General features: G+C 41.6%; 1 protein-coding gene across 4 annotated transcripts in view; it reads right to left on the reverse strand.

Annotated features, from left to right (window-relative positions):
* Positions 1-20,482, reverse strand: part of ACAP2 (ArfGAP with coiled-coil, ankyrin repeat and PH domains 2) — a 402,036-nt gene that overhangs the window by 125,838 nt on the left and 255,716 nt on the right. For all 4 annotated transcript variants that reach the window (XM_085635275.1, XM_085635276.1, XM_085635277.1 and 1 more), the window contains one exon: positions 4,069-4,120. In XM_085635275.1, coding sequence (XP_085491401.1) covers positions 4,069-4,120 — 52 coding nt within the window. The remainder of the gene's footprint in view (positions 1-4,068; positions 4,121-20,482) is intronic.

Raw genomic sequence — 20,482 nt, forward strand, 5'->3', positions numbered from 1 at the left:
CTAATTCTGTAGGAACGGATCTGACTTCTCCGCCAGGGGGTCCGGCCTCCAACTGAAGAACCGGGGAAGCTGGTGATTCAGACGGGGGCAAAAAGGTCCACCGAAAAGGTCCCCCAGAGGCTCTGGAGGGCCGCAAACACTCCCGGGTGAAGCTTCCAGAGACTCCCGTCGTGGAAATGCCGCGACTACAAGTCCGCCACCCGGTTGTCCTGGCCCGGAAGGTACTCCGCTGTGACTGAGACCCAGTGATCCAGGCAGTACTGCCAAAAATTTGCTGCCAGATCGGAGAGAGCCTATAAGCGCGCGCCCCCTAGATGATTGATGTACCGGACCGCCGACACATTGTCCATTCTGAGGATGCAGGACTGGATCGAGTCCTTGGTCTAGCACTGGATCGCGAACGAGCCCGCCAAAAGCTCCAAACAATTGATGTGTAATTTCTGCTCTGACAGAGATCACACACCTCCCGTGGCGAAGTCGCTGCACCGCGAGCCCCAGCCGGACCTGCTCGCGTTGGACTCTATAACCATATCTGGTGTGGACACGAAAATGGCTCGTCCATACCACACCTCCATGTGCGAAAGCCACCACTGGAGCTCCTCTCTGGCATCCACTGAGAGAGCCAGCCTGTGGGAATAAGAAAGGCCTTTGCGCAGGTGCGCCGCTTTAAGACGCTGAAGGGCTCTGTAATGAAGCAGGCACGGAAAAATTGCCTGAATGGAGGTAGACAGAAGACCGATAATGCGAGAGAGATCTGAGACTGGGATAAAGACCTCCGAATTTCGTGACAAATTTTCGTCATCTTTTGCCCGGACGAGCGGCCCCTTCCTCGTCCGGCCCCTTGGAAAACCCGGAGGGCGAGCACATTTCTGATAGAGGACTGCGCCCGGTCCAGGTAGGTAAGGTTTTAACAAACCTCCCCAACTCTTTTATAAAGGGTTCGCCAAAGAGGCCTCCCTGCACCACAGCGCCCGCCTCCGAGTCGGCCAGATCCCCCAACTTCGGGTCTACTTTAATCAGAAGGGACCGGTGCCATTCTGTGGATATAGCACAGTTTGCATTGCCCAGGAACACCACCACACGCTGAGCCCACGAGGACAGATGTTCAGGAGAAATGAGGGAACCAGAAGCCTTGGCCTCCTCCGCCATGACTAGGATCTTAGTAGCTGGGCCCAGGATATCAAGGAGCTTGTCCTGGCACGCCCGCCAGGACCTGTTGATGCCTTTTTTAGGATCTTTGATAAACGTCTGAAGGAAGGTGGCCATTCTCGGGTCGATGTCGGGCATGGCGGCCATCTTCCCCTCCAGGGAGGGGCGAGGACATTCTGCCCTAAGACAGTTTTGAGTCACGGGTTCAAGCGGGCGGCAATTACGACTGGCCACATATTGGGCGACCTTGTCCGAGGGGGCCTAGTTGGAGGAACGCGGATGAAGATCATCATCAGGATCCAACATATCCGCAGAGAGATTCTGCCCGTCCGAGGAAGGGTCTGGGCGAGAAGGGTGCCAAGGCCGCGAGGGGCCCACTGCATCATCATCATCGCCCTGGTCATCATCCCCAACAGGAACTGGGGGCGTCGAAGGGGTATTGGGAGGGGCCGGTTGCGGGGCAGTACTGGCAAGAAACGCCTGCTTGAGGCGGTCAAAGGCATGAGTGCCTATGCCAGCGGGTTTGGCACGCTTTGCCGGTGGTTAAGAGTCTGCCAGAGGAACAAAAGAAGGAAAGGCGGTAGAAAGGCCTTGAGAAGCTCTAGCCAGGCGATCGCAGGCTTGATCTATTTTACGAACCAACCTCTGTTCAAGGGGTGTTCTAGCCTGCTCCACCGCTTTGAGGATGGATGCATCTACAGCGTCATAGAAATCATCGTCCCATTGAAGGTCTGCAAGGGGTTCTTGCTCCCACTGGTCATTCTCATAAACTTCATCCTGGAATTCCGCCATGGTGAACGACTAAGCACCAGGGGAAGATGAACAGGAATCAGGTGAGGGATTATACCTCAGACAATAAGGGGGGCTGGGTGACAGCCTAATAAATGCGGGCAATGCACACAATTACAACAAGGGCTAAGCCCTGGACCCCAACAGCCCTGGTGCCAACCGATTGAAAGGGCAGCCTGCAGCAAAAACGGGTCCCCAGCAGACACTGTCTGCGATACGGACTCCCCAAACAGGAGCGTTTTTGGCCTAGAAAATACAGACCCCCAAGTAAGCATCAAGACTGCTGTCAACTGCCTAACGGCAGGTACTGACCGGTAATTACAGGCGTTCAAGGGGCGTAATCAACAGCAGCAGCTCGGGAATAATTCCGCAGCGGAAGAAACAGGGATAATTCCCCAGTTACACAAACAGACCCAGGTCAGGGGTGTCTCAGCAGGCAAGGACCAGACCAGGCTCGCGCGGCAGCGGTGCTCCGGATCCAGACGCGATGTCGGAATGCGCGGAGCACGCACGTCGCGACCCAAGCGCCCTCTAACGAGGCAGCGCGGGTCGCAGGCACCACAGAACACGTCCACTAGGGAGCTCGGACGCTCCCACGGCCGAAATCGAGCCGCCGAGTACCGGCGGACTCGCCAGAAAAGGAAACGCTGAACAGGAAAAACAACGTTTAGACAAAGTAGAAAACACATGGCGTGCGCGCGATTCCTGACGCACGCGCCGCCTGCACACCGCCGTGAGGTAAACGGCAATGAAAATGCTACGCGCCTAAGGCAATAAAACCAAGCACAGTAACGGCGCTAAAACCAAGAAATAGCGCGATAAGTAAAGCACTACGCGCTGCAAACAGGACTATAACACAGTAATACAGGTCAAACAATATCACAAACACAAGTAGAAAAAGGTTGGACTTATCTTGGCTGCAAGCAGCGAAGAAAGAGGAGGAATGGGCAGAGACAGGGGACTACCTACACATTGGGAGCCTGTGATTGGTGCAGAGCATGGACACTCTAGACTGAGACTCTCTATTGTTTATGTTGTTATTCCCTATGGTTCATGGGAATAGTAGTTTGTTTTGATTGACTACAAATGGCTGCTATTCAATAAAGTGAAGAAAGAATAGCATAATCCTCGCCTCCGGTCCTGACATAGAATCAAAGGTTCCCCCAACAATAATTGCCTGAAATACGGAGGATAAATACATTTTCAAATACAAAAAAATAAGACTTATTCTGATATCAATTGTTTGCATTGCGAATTCAAATATTAAAACATTTTCTTTTTGCACCTTTGAATTTAAAATTCATATATTTTTTAATTTGTCTGCTGTTTTCTATTATATTAAGATTTCTATTTTTATTTCTTAGAAAATTCTATTCTTTTAAATAATCCGTCATGTGGGTGCCATATAAAAAAATTGTTCTGCTTATTCACTATTTTCCAAAGGGACTGCTTATGACAATATGAAAGCTCAAGTTGTTGAATTTCAATAGTAGACGGTTTAATTTGGTAATAACTTTGGATCTCTTTAACTGTTTTATTATTTGACGTGGGTGAATCAGTCAATTCATACCTTTCAGCACCTTTGTTCAATGGTGTTCAAGTATGGGTTGCACTCACTAAGCAAGCATAGCGTCTTCATGAGAGTAGTAAGTGATCGCGATGGGAAGGGGTAGCACACAGACAAATACACAATATACAAACATAGAAGGGTGAAGCCACTAATTAAGGGTTGAGAGTTTTGGACAATGTAAGATCCACACACTAATGTTATACTTGTAAACCCACTTTTGTAGTAAGTATGCTTATTGTTGATGGCATGCAATCATAGTTCTTTATTAGTTTGCTACCCATGATGTATCAAAAATGTGATGCTTGGGAACAGGGAAGTCAATCACATGCCAAAGGCATCACAGATTTCTAGACAGAGTGGCAATTCATCCTGCCATTACACAACATGTTCCTTTGGCCATCAAAGATGGAAAAATCAAAGGAGAGTGAGGAGGTCCCAAGGAAGACCATACATGATGAAAATAAAAAAAAAGAGAGGACGAAATCACAATAAGGATAACAAAAATAAATAAAGCACCATTTTGTGGAACAAAGTCCTCTATAGCCATCTTAAATCTTTACCTTCATTTTTTTCTGATATACCAGTTGGTTGTTTTGTATTGAAAACCAGCGCCTGTATGAAGTAAGGTATAAATACATTATGAAAAAGCTGCCTGGGAATACCACACACATGTTGATAACATAACAGGAGTATTTAGCAATGTTATGTCACATAAAACATTGAATGTTAGAACACGGGAGTGAAATGAAATGGTTTCACCTATGTTTACTCAATCAGTAAAACATTACTCATTAGTGCAAGCAGCTCCCAAAGTTGTGTTTAAAGCAGATTACAAAAGCAGGAAAGGAGGAAAGTTAAGGGACAGAAGAGGTAACTCTCAGTAAACAATGAAACAAAAGTGCATTGGACGGGAGTCTACGTGATAGCTACACAGCAGTTTCACAAACTAATGAAACTATAGCCAAGGGCATCAGAGAATCTCTCTAGACTACCTGAAGCTGCCTTATTTGCTTGCCTATTTTTTGATAAGGAGAAAAGATTTAAACATTTACATGACTCATTACCTGTGACCTCTTAATTCTGATTTGCAATTTTTTTTATTTTTATATAGAGTTTTCAGCACTAAAAGTATAAAAAAAAAACTCCAGGTGAAAGGTGTCCGAAAGGAGGAATCTGCCGGAAAATTGGACCCAATTACCCTAGTAATTTCACATTTCTTAGTGGACCCTTCAAGTCCAAATTGTAATTGGCTTAATTTTCCTCAACCCCGTTACCACCGGAGTCAAGAATACCCTGGTATAACAAGTATAACAAGTATAACCTCATGTATAGTTTAAAGATTCTCAGGAACTGTATTGTTAACAGTACATCTGGTTATTTATAAAATGCATTGAAAGAAACAATTAAATATGCAAATCTATAGTTAGAGCTTTTACAAGGAGCAAATTACTTGCTCTAAGTCGTGCTATTTAGGTACAAAAATACCACGTTGCTGACTTCTGCCGCTGAAAGAGTGGTTATCGGCAGTCTATGTCAGTGGATGATGAAGGGAAACAAGATCTAGATTAAACTAAATGTGATTTACCATTCAGGTTGGTTTGGCTAAAAGCAATTACACCTACAGCCACTTTGATAAGTATTTGCAAAAGCTCTGCCTACACAACATAACTAAAAGAAAATGAGGGATGGGGGAAATGGAAGCTAAACCTTTTACAATGTAAGATATCTTTGAATAATTTACTTTCAAAGCTCTAGGAGGGATGCCACTGTACAGTGCACATGACCTCACTTCTTTCTATCCGTCACAATGTCTCATCTTAAGGAAAAAACAATGTTACCCCTTCTATCCTGCATTCCTTTCCACTACCAAGTAACTTTCACATTCCTCCATGACCATTTCCAGAAACTCATTGACCTTTCCCCAATGGCGGTTACCAATCAGCATGGGTGTAGCGGTCACTGGCCAACACAGGTGAAGCTGCAGCAGGGCCCAAGGGGTGTGGTGTCCAGTGCAAAAGCAACTTCAGACACAGTTGTCAAATTACCCTGATTATTACAGTCCTTTACCACCCAAAGTAAAGTGAGGGGACACATGTTCTTGTTTGCACTGGGGCCCAAAGCAGCCTTGCTAAGCCACTGCAATCACCACACCCTCAGGATCTGCAGGGAGTAGATTTCTAAACTGACGGCCTGCTCTACAATTTGTGTGTAAATCGTATTGCCAAATACTAAGAGGATTACTATCTTCTACTTTGGAATTAAGATGGGGCACACAACTTGTTCATTTGAAAAATCCCAACAATTTTTCACCAAAGTCTATGTTAATGGATCTTCTTCAGAACCTAGACCATATACAAATATTTGAAATCCAGACAGATATTAATGCTTTGGTGTAAGAACAGTAACACAAGAATTACAGTGCTCACTGCTCAACACTGAAAAATGGGGGACTGGGGCGCTCCTTATGCTGATTTGCCATTTTCATTGGATACATAGAGACAAAGAGCAGGCAGTAGAATGGCGATGATAACCCACAATCTCCTTTGGGTCACTGGGGACCTGAGGAAAGAAAGGGATTGTGGGTGACAGTCTGTCATTGGTGACCATTATCTTGATTATCAGTCACAGCTCACTGCAGAGTCGCGACTGACTATTAATTTCTCTCTATGTTGGCAGCTGCTCTGAACGCCACTGCACTTCCTGTCTGCTCATTCAGACTAGAAGAGAAGGGCCAGACGGAATGGGAAGTTGACAGGGTATTGTTTCTTAATATTTTGGTTGGGGTGGGGGCAAGAGGTAAGCAGGTACCCAGGAAGATGGAAGGAGGCCACACAGACCTGCTATTTTAACCACTAAGGGCAGACATAGGGCAGGGACCAAGGAAAGGTGGCATGAACCAGATTTCTTATGTATGGAAAGAAGGTAGGGTGAAGTAATTGGACATCCTCTTCCCCTGTACAAATAATTCAAACCAAAAAGGATTTAGGCAAGGACAAAGAACCATAATTAGTTGTATTAGCCTTGCTAGTTTAGCTAAGCCCAACTTGAAGGAAAAAAACACTCCTCTAATACAGATGTACTGCCCTAGAGGCAACGAATGACATTATCAATTAAAAACGATGCTGGAAAAATGATTTAAATTGTCTTCTACCGCAAGGATTGCTGAGATGTATTCAAGTATTATACATTTAAAATCTTGCGGTTCTTGTACTTGGGAAAATTGGTGATATTATTTTAGTCAGAAGAGTTTTCAAAAACAATATTTGTGGCACACCTTCTATTTTTTAGATAGATAGGTAATTTTCAATTACAACTCAGCAAAATAAATAACTTGTCGCATAAAGTGGGTAATATACAGGCCTCAGCTTTGTTTTATGCAGGCTGTATGGTTTCCACAAGAGATGCAGCAACTGGACTACAGTGCTCCCTTAAAACTTGATTTCAATGAACAAAGAAATCTCCCTGCAAGTAACTCGCATGAAGTTGGAAATAATGAGTTTTGGAAACTCGAGCTGTAATAAGGCCCAAGTAATTGTTAGTGAAAGACTAGGAACTGCTCACAGTTACATTTACCTGTGTCACCTTTTTGAAGGCGAGAAAGGTATATTAATTATTTAATGGACATGTTTAAAGTATCATCAAGAGTCTGGCAGATTATCAAACAAATATTATCAATCGCATTTAAATCTCCAATTCCTCTACTTATCTTTAATGATTTTTCACTGAGGTGGACGCAGGATGATTGAATCTCTGCATGACTGAAGGTTGTTTCGAAAATGCCATTAAGACCCAGATTTGCTTTCCTGGTACAGCCAGTATGCTTAGAATCAACTCTGGCTTCTGTAACCGCCATAGCATATCAGGGCACCGATGAGCAATGAATACTTTATTTAGTCAGTAGTCACATTATTTTTTCAATAACGCTTCTGAGCCAATAACACCTCTGACTGGATAAACTTTCTCTTTGTATTTCATACAGCAGGATCTCTAGAGTAGAATTTTAAAAAAATAACAAAAGAAACTGGTTCTACTTGGAGGGGCAAAATTACCATTATCTACAGAATCCTATAAACATTTTATGGATCTAGAGCCTATATTTAGTACATGAAAAATAGCGCTACCAGAAACTGTCAGCAGACGTATGTGATTTTACATGTTGCTAAGATTGAAGAGATAATTTTTTATTTTTTTTTTATTTTTTTACTTTCATAGTTGCCAAGGGATTCCTCAATGTAATAGAAGATGAAGACGATGGAACTTGGAAATTGAGAAATCCAAACTTATATTTTCCATATTCTTTTTAGGTATAAAGTTCAACACAAGAAATTATGTGAGAATATATATATATATATACACTTAATACTAAAACAAAAAGTCTGGATGAAATGTTATTGAACATATTTTGAAAATGTTCAATTGTCATCTAAATGTACATACATTTAACTTGTTTTATGGCTCATGTTACGCTGAATAAAATTATTTTTTAAACTGAACTAGAGTTAAACCCATGGTTCAAGCTTAACAGAGAGTGCACATAAAGGCCATACATCAAAATACACAATTTCTTGTTAAACATAACAAAACATTTCATGTGTTGATGGTACGCAAATTGTCAGTGCTGTGTGAAACTATCTCAGATATGCAAATAAGAATAAACACTATATGAAATGTATGTCTTCCAAGTGCCTGAAAATATTTCAATCACAGCAAACATTTATTAGGGAGGATGTGTGTGCAGCTCTGAAATAATTCAATCTAGATTGGCAGGGTTTTCATTCCATCTCTCTTTGATTTTATCCCACTATTCATGAAAGTATGCAATACAAATCACTTTGAAATGTAATGTGCATTGTATAAAACAAGTGACTAGATTCACATGACAAGCATATTTTAAAATTTTAAGCTTATGTGCGATCTAATAAAATGGCAGCATATCTAAAAAAAATATATATATATATATATTAAACGTGCATTTGGACTGACCACCTTCATTAACCTCAAAAGTAAGCAACAGAAATACTGCTGAATAGGGCAGATGAGGCTGCCACCACCTATATTCTTGGGAACATCTCTAAGTGATCAACGTAACAATTAGTATGAGAGTATGTGCACTCATTTGTCTACCTGGCAATGTCACCCTTCTACAAAATAACTTATGATATTGCTGTCATACGTCACATGCCAATTGTTTTTTTTTCCCTCGGAAGTCTAGGCTGAATCAAGATTGTATTTGAGGGCTAATTAACATCCACTGTGCAAGGGACACCACTAGCAGGATTAAGGTTCTATCTGCTGGTCTTCCATGCTCAAAGACAACTTTCATTAATCCAGTCAATGCTTTTGCCTACCGGGCATGTGGGAGAAACTCTGCTGCTCACATTGGTTCATCTGGCTTATGATGATCACCAGCAATATGAGATTACATAATTACTTATTGTACAGCAGTCTCCTGCTCTCTGACATGCGGAGTATGTGTGGTGCACAGTAGGAGCAGTGTCTTCTACTAGCCTGCACTGACAGAATTAGACATATGGATCTAGAAGAAGACTAACGCCTACCCATGGAACAGGGTGTGATGAGGTCCCATAAACTGGATTAGGGCCCCAGTACTATGTAGCAGGGCAGTCCTGTGTGTGCATGGTCTAGTAAAAGTAGGGATGTCTGCTAAATAAAAAATTACATGCCAAATAGCTATGACTGATTAGTTTATTTGGTAAAATGGCACTGCCGTTTTTGAGGTTCATCATCTTAGCACCAATATGGGCAAGTACTTGAATTTGTTCTGTGGCAGTGTGACCACCCCCCGCCCCCTTTTCTCTTTGGAAAGTCTTCAGCAGTAAGACTGCTGATGGAGGAAATGTAAATTAATGGTATCTGTATGTGTAAAGATCAATTATTGTTAGACAATTTGGTGACTGCTTTACATTAGGGTCTGAAATACTGAGAATTGATTAGATGAGAGAGACATGGAGAGTTGAAAGACAGCTAGGCTGAAAGACTGGCCAATACTGGATATGTGGTCTGATTGACTTTTGTGATATTCTAAGAAATATTGGTTAGGGCCTTAGGGGCTCGCCCTCTCCTTCTATCAGTCACCACCTCATGATTTGCAGCAAGAGAGGACCAACACTTTTCAGTGGTTGCTTCAAAACTATGGAACCAACTTTTCACTCCTGCTTTCAGAAGGCAGTAAAACCTTATTTATTTTCTGCTGAGTTCCTTGTTTATAATTTGTATCTATTCTTTATCAATCATGTACTGTGCTTGAAGACAGTTAAATTCATAATTTGCACTTTATAAGAATCAGAACTAAATGAAATTTTAACAGCAGTGCCTGGCTTGATGGATACATGTTACACATGTTCTATATTTACCAATGGCATAAAAAGTTTGATTTTTCTGATGATGTAGTGAATAGTATTGATGTAGTGAATAGTATTGTTGCAGCTTTGTCGAGAGGGATTTAGAGCACAGATTCTATATAATGGACATAGTAGCACTATGTACACTGCAATATTGATGACTAACACATGACTGTTGGGTTCCTTACCCTTCTCTGTGGTAATTAATTTATTTGCTTTTGTCTTGAAATTTAAAAAATCATCCAATATGGAAGCTAAAAACAAAAACTGCCTTACGTGTATAAAAAAACCAATCAGAATTCCAGTTTTATCATTTAAAAAAACTTCAAGTTGCAATCCTGCTGTCAGGCCTAGAAACAAGGTAAATATTGCATTTACATATAATTACCTATATCTTCTTGAAATGTATTAACTATGAATATGCCTACTTTTGAAGTAAGATATCTTAATAAGCACTGGTGTATAAGAGTTCCCAAAGCTAAGCAGTACTAGCCAGTAAAACCAATCAGGCCGCAAGAAGCTTGGTAGACTCAGGTATTTCCTCTTCAAACCTTTTGATAAGCCATGAATCACAGTACACCCTTAGGTAGGTTCTTTATGAAAAACGGAGGCTTGACAAGAGCACTCAAAGAACTACAACAATAATATCACAATGAACAATCTTTTGCAAAGCCAATGGGTCTCCTCTTTCAGATGTGTCGGTCAGCCTTTTGGCTTTGCAAATGTTTGTGGGAGTTGCCAAACAGAATCAGCAAATAGATAAAAGAAATACTTGTTGCAATGCTCAACAGTACTGGCTGCAAAAAGGATACAAACAGGCCCATCATGATGACACATGCAAATTATGCACACAAAGCATAACACAAACGCAAGCCTACATCATATATTAGTGACCATTTTAGATGTTGCTGCCCATTAGATGAGGTGTGAACACATGATATGAGGGCATAAACATGTCAAGGTGCGGCTGCCACTTCTGCTTTCCTAAAATATACTGTTCTAAGATGGTTGGAGCAATAAATTATAAAAGGTATGCATAAACACATTTACAGATTGGAGCGCCTTGGTAACAAATTGCAGCTGTCAAGCTTTTCTAAAAGCTTAAAATAAAAATTGTCTTTTTTTGTTTTTTTAAAGGCGGTCGAGGGGGAGCAATGGAGCTGTGGGGTAGCAGAGCAACAGATACAGCTTAGAGGTTGGGACATGAAGGATGACGCCGGGCAGTTGAGCAGGAAAGACCAAGAAAACTCATGCACTCCAATGGAGTGCTAAAAACTAAATAAACAATAAAAGTAGTCCCATGATGGAAGCAGGAAAGGATTCAAGCTATTAAAGTAAAAGGATGGCAAAGAAGCTATGCCTCACGGGCAGGCCAAATCCAAGAATAGAATGGGAAGTCACTGAATATGAGCAAATGAGGTTGAAAAGAGAGCCAACCAATGACAAGCCGTGGGCTGACCCAAAGTATCGGTATTGTGTAGAATAGGTCTTTTGCAGCTGTTTGGAGGCATAAGCTAATACATGAGAGCGAAAACATACAAAATATATTTCCACTGACTAATCAAAAGGTTGAGTCATGCGATACTGTTTGAAATGCAGCTTAATGTATGGGGAACAAAGCTTATGGCTAAGCTCAGGCTACCACAACATTTTGGCTACAGAGATTCTACCGATGGAAATCAAAGTTTAATAAGAAATATCCTGAACTTGCTATTGGTAACGTGCATGACTGAAGAACACACAAGATGTAACATAATATTCTTTTTTCACTCTCATCCGCTATTTTACTTGGTCAGCTTCTCTACCAAAGCTCAAATTAAAGCATATACCTGTAATAATAATGTTTCAATTTGCTTTACATGACAAAATTCAGAAATAGAATGAGGTTAAGTCAAGATGTCCTTTTGTTATGGAAGGACGATATGGTCAATCACCATCACCCAAGGATGTCTCCTTTAACTGAAGAGTTGGGTAAGGTAAATCTTGTGCCAAAATGCATTCACTTCTTTCTGCTCCCCTAGATATGGACAATCTTTCAAGGAAAGTTCATGTTTGAATGAATTCTTCATGGACTGGGTAAAGGGGCAAAGTAAAAGGTTTTTCACTCTGGTGACTTGTACTCTAGCACAAATCCTGCATTTCCCCACCTGTTGTGTTATTGTTATGTTTCAGGCCAGAGTACTTTCTATCCAGTGTCAAAATGATAAAGAATGTGAAGCCAGTGAGCATATGTGCAGCCAAGTGTATGCACAGATCTTGCCCTTATATGCCCCTTGTCTTTATACAACAGAAACATTTCTCTCTGTTAAGACACAATTAAACACAGAAAGAGATTAGTGAATGGGACATATGGAAGAAGGGACAGAGTGTAGTTTACAAAACAGGCCCTTTACAAATATCAAAAGTTACATGGTACCTTTACCCTCAGTTTAATTATACAAATGAATGCTTTCTGTAGAGAGAATACAAGAATCCAGCAAGCAATGAAGCTAAAGATGGTGGTTTGCCAAGGGATAAAACATTGCAAGAGATTAAAGGCCTGAATTAAATGTTTAAGATACTGATGTCATCCAATAGAATGAGAGGTCTTCTGACATCCAGTCTGAGGCTGGCTCTCTTTGTATTAAAAAATGAGTTTTGGAAGAAATATAAGAAGGCTTATCACTTGATATACCCGATACTCCCATAATACTTTCTTCAAAAGCAAAGGGTGAGTTTTCAGGACAGCACTAGTCCTATGAAGACTTGTAGAAAAGACCTCAGAAGACAGCATCTGAACCAACAAAAGTCTGCGAAAACAGTTGCTGTGATAATGTTCATCAAGTGTATTCTTTAAAGAAACGTATTGGTATTCCACCATGCACTAATACTGCAAAGTGAAACCTGCAACAGTTACTCTTCCTTTAACCTTATCGAGGAACTTTCTTAGAGCAATTGAAAAAGAAAATAAGAGCGCCATCCTAGGAAGAGGGCAGCACGTTTCTGAACAATTCTGGGTTGCAGACAGTGCTGAGGGACTTTTGATATCCGTTCGCAAACACAGTCAGCGAGAGGATTATGTTTAAGGAATTTGCATGACATCAATGCCCGATATTCTTTTTGACACGCTTTTAGTGATCTAAACCAAACGGGACGCTTAGATATGCACATTTTCACTGTTTTGTAGTCTCTAGGGTGCGTACATTATGACCTGGAGGCAAAGCAATCTTTGTTCAGGCCAAAAGCCTGTGCAATTACCTGTATGTAGTGTGTACATCACAAAATGCAAAGGAAACACTGAGCTTTTGGGGGAATTGTTAAAAAAAAGTCTGACATTTACTGAAACAAGGTGTGGACTTTAAGGAGTAGTGGAGCAATGAGGATGGCTTTTTTGATTACAAATAAACTAAAACAAAATAAACATGATGCCATTTCTAATCTCTACCACATTGAGCTGGAGAAGCACATCAATCAACCAAATGCCATAATAGGTGGCAAATGATAGGCTTCCATCAAGGCACCATGTGGAGAGACAGCACACCGGCACACCAGAAGACCGGAATGCAGCTAGAGCGAGAGAGCTTTGGTTTTCTCTTAGGGCAAAACTTGGTTCCTGAAATCTGTAACATGTGCCAAACAAAGTAAATTGGATTACGGTGACTGTAGAATTAGTCTTAGTTGTGACAACAATCAATGTGCAATATCTATCCCAACCTACTTGAAACCCTAATGCTCCAGCTGAAGCCTGATGTAGCTTTACTGTTGAATTCCACCTATGTTTGCTACTGGCACTAATATTGGTGTCTTAGCAAATCACCCAGATATATGAAATGTGTTCTGAGGTTGAAAAAGGAAAGAAAAGAAAATTCAGCCTCACTGTGCTTCCTCCTCCCATGAAGTCCTGGAACACCTTAGCATTGCAGAACACAAACCTGTACAACCACTCATTACAACGCTTCAAAGTCTACAGTGAAAGAGAATGATGTCATGGGCATGAGGGACAAAGGATGCTGATGGTCCATGCACTCAAAGTGCAACCTAAGCAAGACACCAGCGGAGAACTGGCAAATACCAACTCTAGATTCCTGGAAGCCAGGGACTGCATGTGAGAAAGCTGAGGTAAGAGCACAAGTAAGATGTTGGACATGAAACTCCCAAAAAGCTACTAGATTTTCAAGTGAAAGTAAGACTAAGAGGAAATCTCAGAGCTAGATGAAAGCATGTTCAACTGTATACAATCAGGGACATGTACCAAGCAGGAATGTACATGTGACACTGGACCAAGATCAGGTCCACAGGTACTATCGGCCTTACATTTCTGAAACATTTCAGTTGTCGGAATAATGTTCTCTGGTTCCAAGACTTAATGGAACACAATATGTCACAGGTTTGGATGACCGGACAGGAATATGTCCAAGGGTTCATGACATTAAGGAACTGATTTATAATTTGGTGGCCAGCTACTGTGTTAAAAATGTGACCGTCCACCTTAGTGCAAGTGCATTAAGATACAATACACTTCTAATAAGTTGGACGTGATATCTTATTTAGCGGTTAGCAGATGGCTAAAACTAATTTACATGTTCCACTGTGAAGCATCTCAAGCTGGGGACATATTTCAAAGGCTGCTTATCTTTTATTCCTACTAATAACTAACAATCTATCTCCACAACTGAGGTCATCAAAGTATATTAAACAAGAGTAAAACCTGGGTCACTATCACCTACATGCCCTGGTTACACTCCGTTGAGACACTTCTCATGCACTGCAAAGAAATCATATGTTTAGGTGTGGTTAATAATGAAATTTCTCATGCCAAAGAAGATCAGTTGAAAGCAAGACAGAACAGATTGGTACCTTATGCGATCTGGCTTTTTCCTGTCATGTGAAAAAATGGGGTAGGATTAAAACATTCTGGAAAGGAGGAAAAAGAAGGAAAATGCAAAACAGGCAAAATAAGCAAAGAAATAGGGTGAAATGAAAACACAGCAAGAAATAAAGCCCAAAGCCAGAGTACTTGCATACACTGGATCCACTAAAAAATGCACATTTCATACAAATGACTATTTTTGGTGTGTCAGAAGAGGTGAAACAGTTGCAACATTTCTACGTACTGATTATCGTTGAAAGATCAGCTCTGAACATATGGATATGCATAAGTGTATGCAGAGGCAATAACACAATTAGCACACAAACAGTCAGTACTGATACTGATGCATACATTTTTAACTCAAGGCGTGTGTGTGTATGCATACGTGCAAAAGTGATAAGTGTAACACGCTATTACCATTCCTAACTGAGGGGAGGAGCCAAGAGGTGGAGCTTCGAGCTGGACATAATTAGGTGTTATTGCAGCCTTGAAGTCGAGCTAAGTCAGGAAACTTCGCCTTTCTTAAGGAGATTTTAACTTTCCCAGACTGCTGCAGGGGAAACTTTTCTACCAATAAATGTTTTGCCCGTGAAATGTAACTTGTGACTAGGAATTTACTCATTGATAAATTTATAGTATTTATATAGCATGGGTGTAGCCATAGGAGCAGCAGATCACTTTAAAGAAGCCTAGTTAACAGTAAAATAAACGAAGAAAGTAGGTTATGAGGGAAGAATCATGGTCAGCATAGGATTAGAGAGGAGCAAAGTCTGACAAGGAGAACGGATTTATGGATAAGTTTAGACGAGGTGAGTGTTCAGGTTACTTCTGAAGTGGAGAAGGCTGTTATTAGTCTTCAGTCTTTAGGAAAGTTGTTCCAGAGTCTAAGGTCAAAACATGAGAAGGTCTGGTTCGGGCCTAGGAATATCCAGATAGGTGGGCAGAACTAGGTGTACGAGTCTCTGGGTGAGCCAAGCAATTTTCAAGTGAATGCAAGCATCTAACGGCAACCAATAAGGATCTTTTAGAATGGGCATGATGCGATTTGTTTTTTCTGTGCTTTTCAAAAGGCTAGCAGCCATGGGTATGATGGTCCTGACAGGGGCACGCTTAGTCCTGGGGATGCAAGGAAGTAGGGCACTGCCACTGTAAAAGTGAGATAGTACGAGGGCTTAAACAACAGTTTTCAGGATGGACGGTGTGATTTTCATAAGAAGGCAAGGTTGGAAAAACCAATTTTGGTTAGAAAGGAGATGTGTTTTGCCAATGAAATGCTAAATTCAAGGAGGATTCCTAAACATTTAGCAAAGGGTACTAGAGCTGTTGTGAAGTACAGGTCAGTTAGATTCTGAAGGCACATGTGGACAGGGGGAGGTGTGTTCTATGAGTGTAGCAAGAAGAATTTAGCTCAAGAGATGTAAAGTTTAAGGGAGAAAGTGCTCATCCATTTTGGTAGGTTTTCCGCATACAATTTGAGGGTGGAGATTTCTGAAGGGTTTGAAACTTTGAGGTATAGTTGGATGCTGTTGACATAGTGATGAACTGAAGCTCCCATGTGAGGCATAGGACCAAGGAGTTTCATGTAGAGGTTAAACAGAAGAGGTGAGAGGCTAGATCTTCGGGTGGGAGAATGAAACAATGGTGTAGAGTGGAAATCAAGGTGTTTGGCGTGCAGGAACTCTTTTGTAGGATATAAAAGATAGGTCTGCTGAGCCACTGCTCAGCAGAGTTAACATGCAATTTCTTGCCATCTGATCTGAAGTTCTGACCAGTGGGGAGTAACGCAGAATCGAAGTAGCACTAAACCACATCTGCTCAACGCTCTGAAGTACCCAGAATGGCCACTAAAACAAGGCGTTATAGAGCTTGAAAAAAAAGCAATGTAAAGTTGCGAGCCCACAAAATTGCACATCCTAAGGCATGATAACCACGCATCAACAGTAGTAAAAAACATAACAAAAAAAAAGCAGCCTATGACGCTCAACAGAACTTCATATTTGTGTTATGCCTGTTCTCATTTTATATTAAGAAGCGAAGCAGATTAACAAGTTCCAGAATATAAATGGTTAAATATGTGCAGTGAGAAAGTTATTACCAGGACCTCCACGAATCAAACCAGTCGTTTCTCTGTTATGTGAAACTTAAAATGGAATCTGTAAGGCAGTAGACCAGGAAATTTCTCCTGTTAGGTTGTACTACGATATTAACGATACATTTGTTAATGTAGAGAGTTTTAATATAATTGTTTACAGTCAGATGTTTTAACAAGCTACATTTACCTTCGCAGACAATGAATGTCATATATAATATATATACACACACACATATTTTTGATCAGGTTTATCAAATGTTGCCAAAGTTACTAGCAACCCAGAAAAATATTTTTCATAACACAACACACCGGCACTCCAACACGTCAATAGCACTACTTAAATGGACCGAGAGAGACGGCAATTCTTGGCACTGATTGGTGTTCTTTTGCACAAAGAAGGCTTTTGATAGCTGTGTGTGATTTCCTCGTGATGGGTTTGAAGGAAACGGCCATTCCTCTTTCATTTTAATAAATGGGAGCAAAGTCTGGCATAAAAGCTGGTCATGTCTGTCAACATCAGATGTATTAGGCATTCCATGTGGGTTGAGGAAGGGAAGAGTTTGGCCTCCAGCGTTGTATGCCTTTTACATAAAGCCTTTTATTCTAATGACGAGGAGTGCTACCAACACACCGCCTGCTCCATGTTACAGCGTTAGTATCATACATGTTGGCTTTAACAAATGACGTTATGGTCCTGCCCTTGCACATCTCAACATTGAGCGGCAGCCCATGATATTTTCACTGAATACTCCGTATACTTGAATACGTTGAAAACAAAAGAAAAGTTCTTCTAACAAGGGTTACTGGGCTGAAAGACATAGGAGTGAGAGAACAGGCCAGGTATTGAGATGCAACATTACGGTATTACCAAATGTTTCAAAAGGACAAGAACTTAAATCTCTTAAACAGTTTGAAGTTTCTGAGGTAATGTAGCACTCTTTGGTAATCTGAGTAGGTCAGACAATTCTAGAATTATCTCTTTAGAGAGTCTGTACTAGGAGCAATGAAGTAACTACCGAGGTAAAAGTGGTGTTTGGTTCTCATACGTTCCTTGAACACCTCCACCACTTTTTTCAGGAGTGTTAGAAGCAAACATTTACTTTGGTCAACTGAGATGACAAAGATAGCACTAATGCAGTGAGGGCAGAGGAGGAGCAGTGGAACGAACGAGAGAGAGAGAGAGAGATAAAGAGAGAGAGAGATTGTGTGTGTGGTGTTTCAACTATTGGATTACAAGTGTTTTTAGGCTCCTTTAAATTATATTTTCTATGGTTTGAATGATCACACTTCGTACACAATAGGTAGTGCAAAATGGATAACACCTGTGACGCACATGGATTCTTACAGCAAAGCAGGTCTGGTTCATTACCTTCAATCACCTTTGTGACTGGCGCCGGCTTGATCTTACTTCTTTCATCCTGGACATCTGGCTCCAGTATGGGCCCCTTAGACAATGTCCTTGGGTTTTGGCACTGCATTATCAGTGACTTGAAGACGAGCTGGTGGTTGTACGCAGTGGGTTACGAGTCCTACTTGGAACGTGCCCTTAAACTCAGTCTCAGAGTACGTATTAGCCCCCTGTAAAATATCTTTTTGAACTAATGTGCCACTTTATTTTTTGCTGGTGTTGATCACAGGCTAAAAGCAGTGTCTTTAGAACACATAATCATGCCTGAAAGACCCTCAAATTATTACTTTTCCATTGTCACAGCAGAGACAATTCACAATATCTCAATGAAGACACGATGGAGGAAATCTGCATGTCTGAAAGGAAGTGGGTGAAATAACAGAACGATCATTTGGTAGAGATGCACTAACCAAAGGTTGACCTAAAAAAAAAATATAGTAATTCATGTGAATGGTGCTAAGGTGACAGGAAGGAAATGTGGTCTTTATATCTGAACCATGTCAGACAAAAATAGGAGCCAGGTGAGACAAAAGTGTGCAATGGGAAAAGATACCAAATTAGGACTGATCTGTTTGTATGAATGATCAATGTTTTACGCAAAGAACTAAGAAGTGTCATTATCACCTACTAAGTACGAACTTTCACAGTTATCTGTTCAACCTGAGACATTGCACCCTGCAGCTACTGCCCAGTGTGACTGGATGGGGGACTTGCCACCTGCCAGCAGGAACATGTCGGGGAGTTGATGTTGTTATTGGTCATTCCTTTTAGCCCTTTCCTCTGTATTTGATGAGGAATCATCAGCAACAGAACATGCTAGAGAAACGTTTGACACAAGTACAATAATAATATGTAAATTCACATTTGGGACTCTGACAACGGCTATGCTCCCCAGATTTCGAATAGCCGCAAAGAGTCCAGCTATCATCCGTTATGTGTGCGCTTCACACAAGCAAAAGGTGTGCCCAACGCGGATTTTAAAATACAAAAAAAATGTAACACTGAACCTGGATCCGAAAAGGTAACAGCCTGGAGAATGAATCGAACCCATGTTAGAGTAGCGTCGGCAGCAATTACCCCCTCCCAGACTTGGGGGATTCTGAGCAAATTATAAATGAGTCCAAGCCAAGAAGAACTGCTATAGTTCAGCTGCTAGCAAGATAAAAAATAAGGGGCTGGCTAAAAAGGAAGAAACAGACAATAAAATTGTCCTTTACCCTTATTATGGCTCCAGAGGCAATTGGGATGCTTTAAACAGAGGGAAAATCTCGAAGCTCTGTGCCAACCTACCAGAACTTGAACCGCTCAGCTCTAATGATATCAGCACCGTAGTCTTCCTACCTCTGGAAAGCAGGGAGGCAAACCAACACACCCAAATGACTTCACTAGTCATGTGCTGGTGAACACCGGGAGACACAGCAAGGCCCTGTTTGAACAATGGGGTATAAAAGTGACAAGTCCAGCAGTGATCAAATATCCAGTAATATTTTTACCCAAGGAGTCAAGAACCAGGCAAGAAACCAGGACAAGCACAGGAAGGGCAAAGTAGACTAAAGAATACCCAGGACCGAGTACCAAAGTGCACCAAAAATGTGAGCAGATTTCTGGAAATTTTAGAAGATGAGCTAATAACAAAGGCAAGATTTATTTATTTATTTTATTTGCGTTATATATAGGGCTGGCTAGACCCAGAGGTATCAGAGCGCTTTACATGAGGAAGTTACATTAGTTACAAGTTACACAATGTTACAAATGATACATCAATTACGAGTTATATCTGTTGGTTGGTGGCGTGTGGAAGGGTAAGGGGAGTAGTGTGAAAGGGTAGGGAGGCGGGAGATACGGCCGAGAGACGGTGGGAAAGTCTGTCCAATGTCTGGCTGGGGAGGTGACGGCCGAGGGGGAAGTCCACAGCCCATCTCTGCTATAGCTATCAAGGTAGCTCCACCGGACATCGCCCAAAATGTTAAGTCTCCACTGTCGGTGGCAAGATTCACGGCTTCAATGTCATGAGTGGTGAGCCGGAGGGGGTTGGAAGGTGGGCTAAATGAGCGAGGTCTGGTCGATGTCCACTGTAGGTGCTGTCGTATTCATACCCTCTGAACGGCATGGACGTCGCCCACCGCTACTCAGATCTCCTGCTGACCTGAAACTGAGTACTCCCCCTCGGGGTACGGCCTCATCGATTTGCTGAGCTTGGGTTCGAACTGCACCAGGCGCCATTTTAGGGTCAGGCAAGCTTGGGCGTTTCCTACAGCCTTTC

Source organism: Triturus cristatus, chromosome 11, assembly GCF_964204655.1.
Source record: "Triturus cristatus chromosome 11, aTriCri1.1, whole genome shotgun sequence".
NCBI classification, from domain to species: Eukaryota; Metazoa; Chordata; class Amphibia; order Caudata; family Salamandridae; genus Triturus; species Triturus cristatus.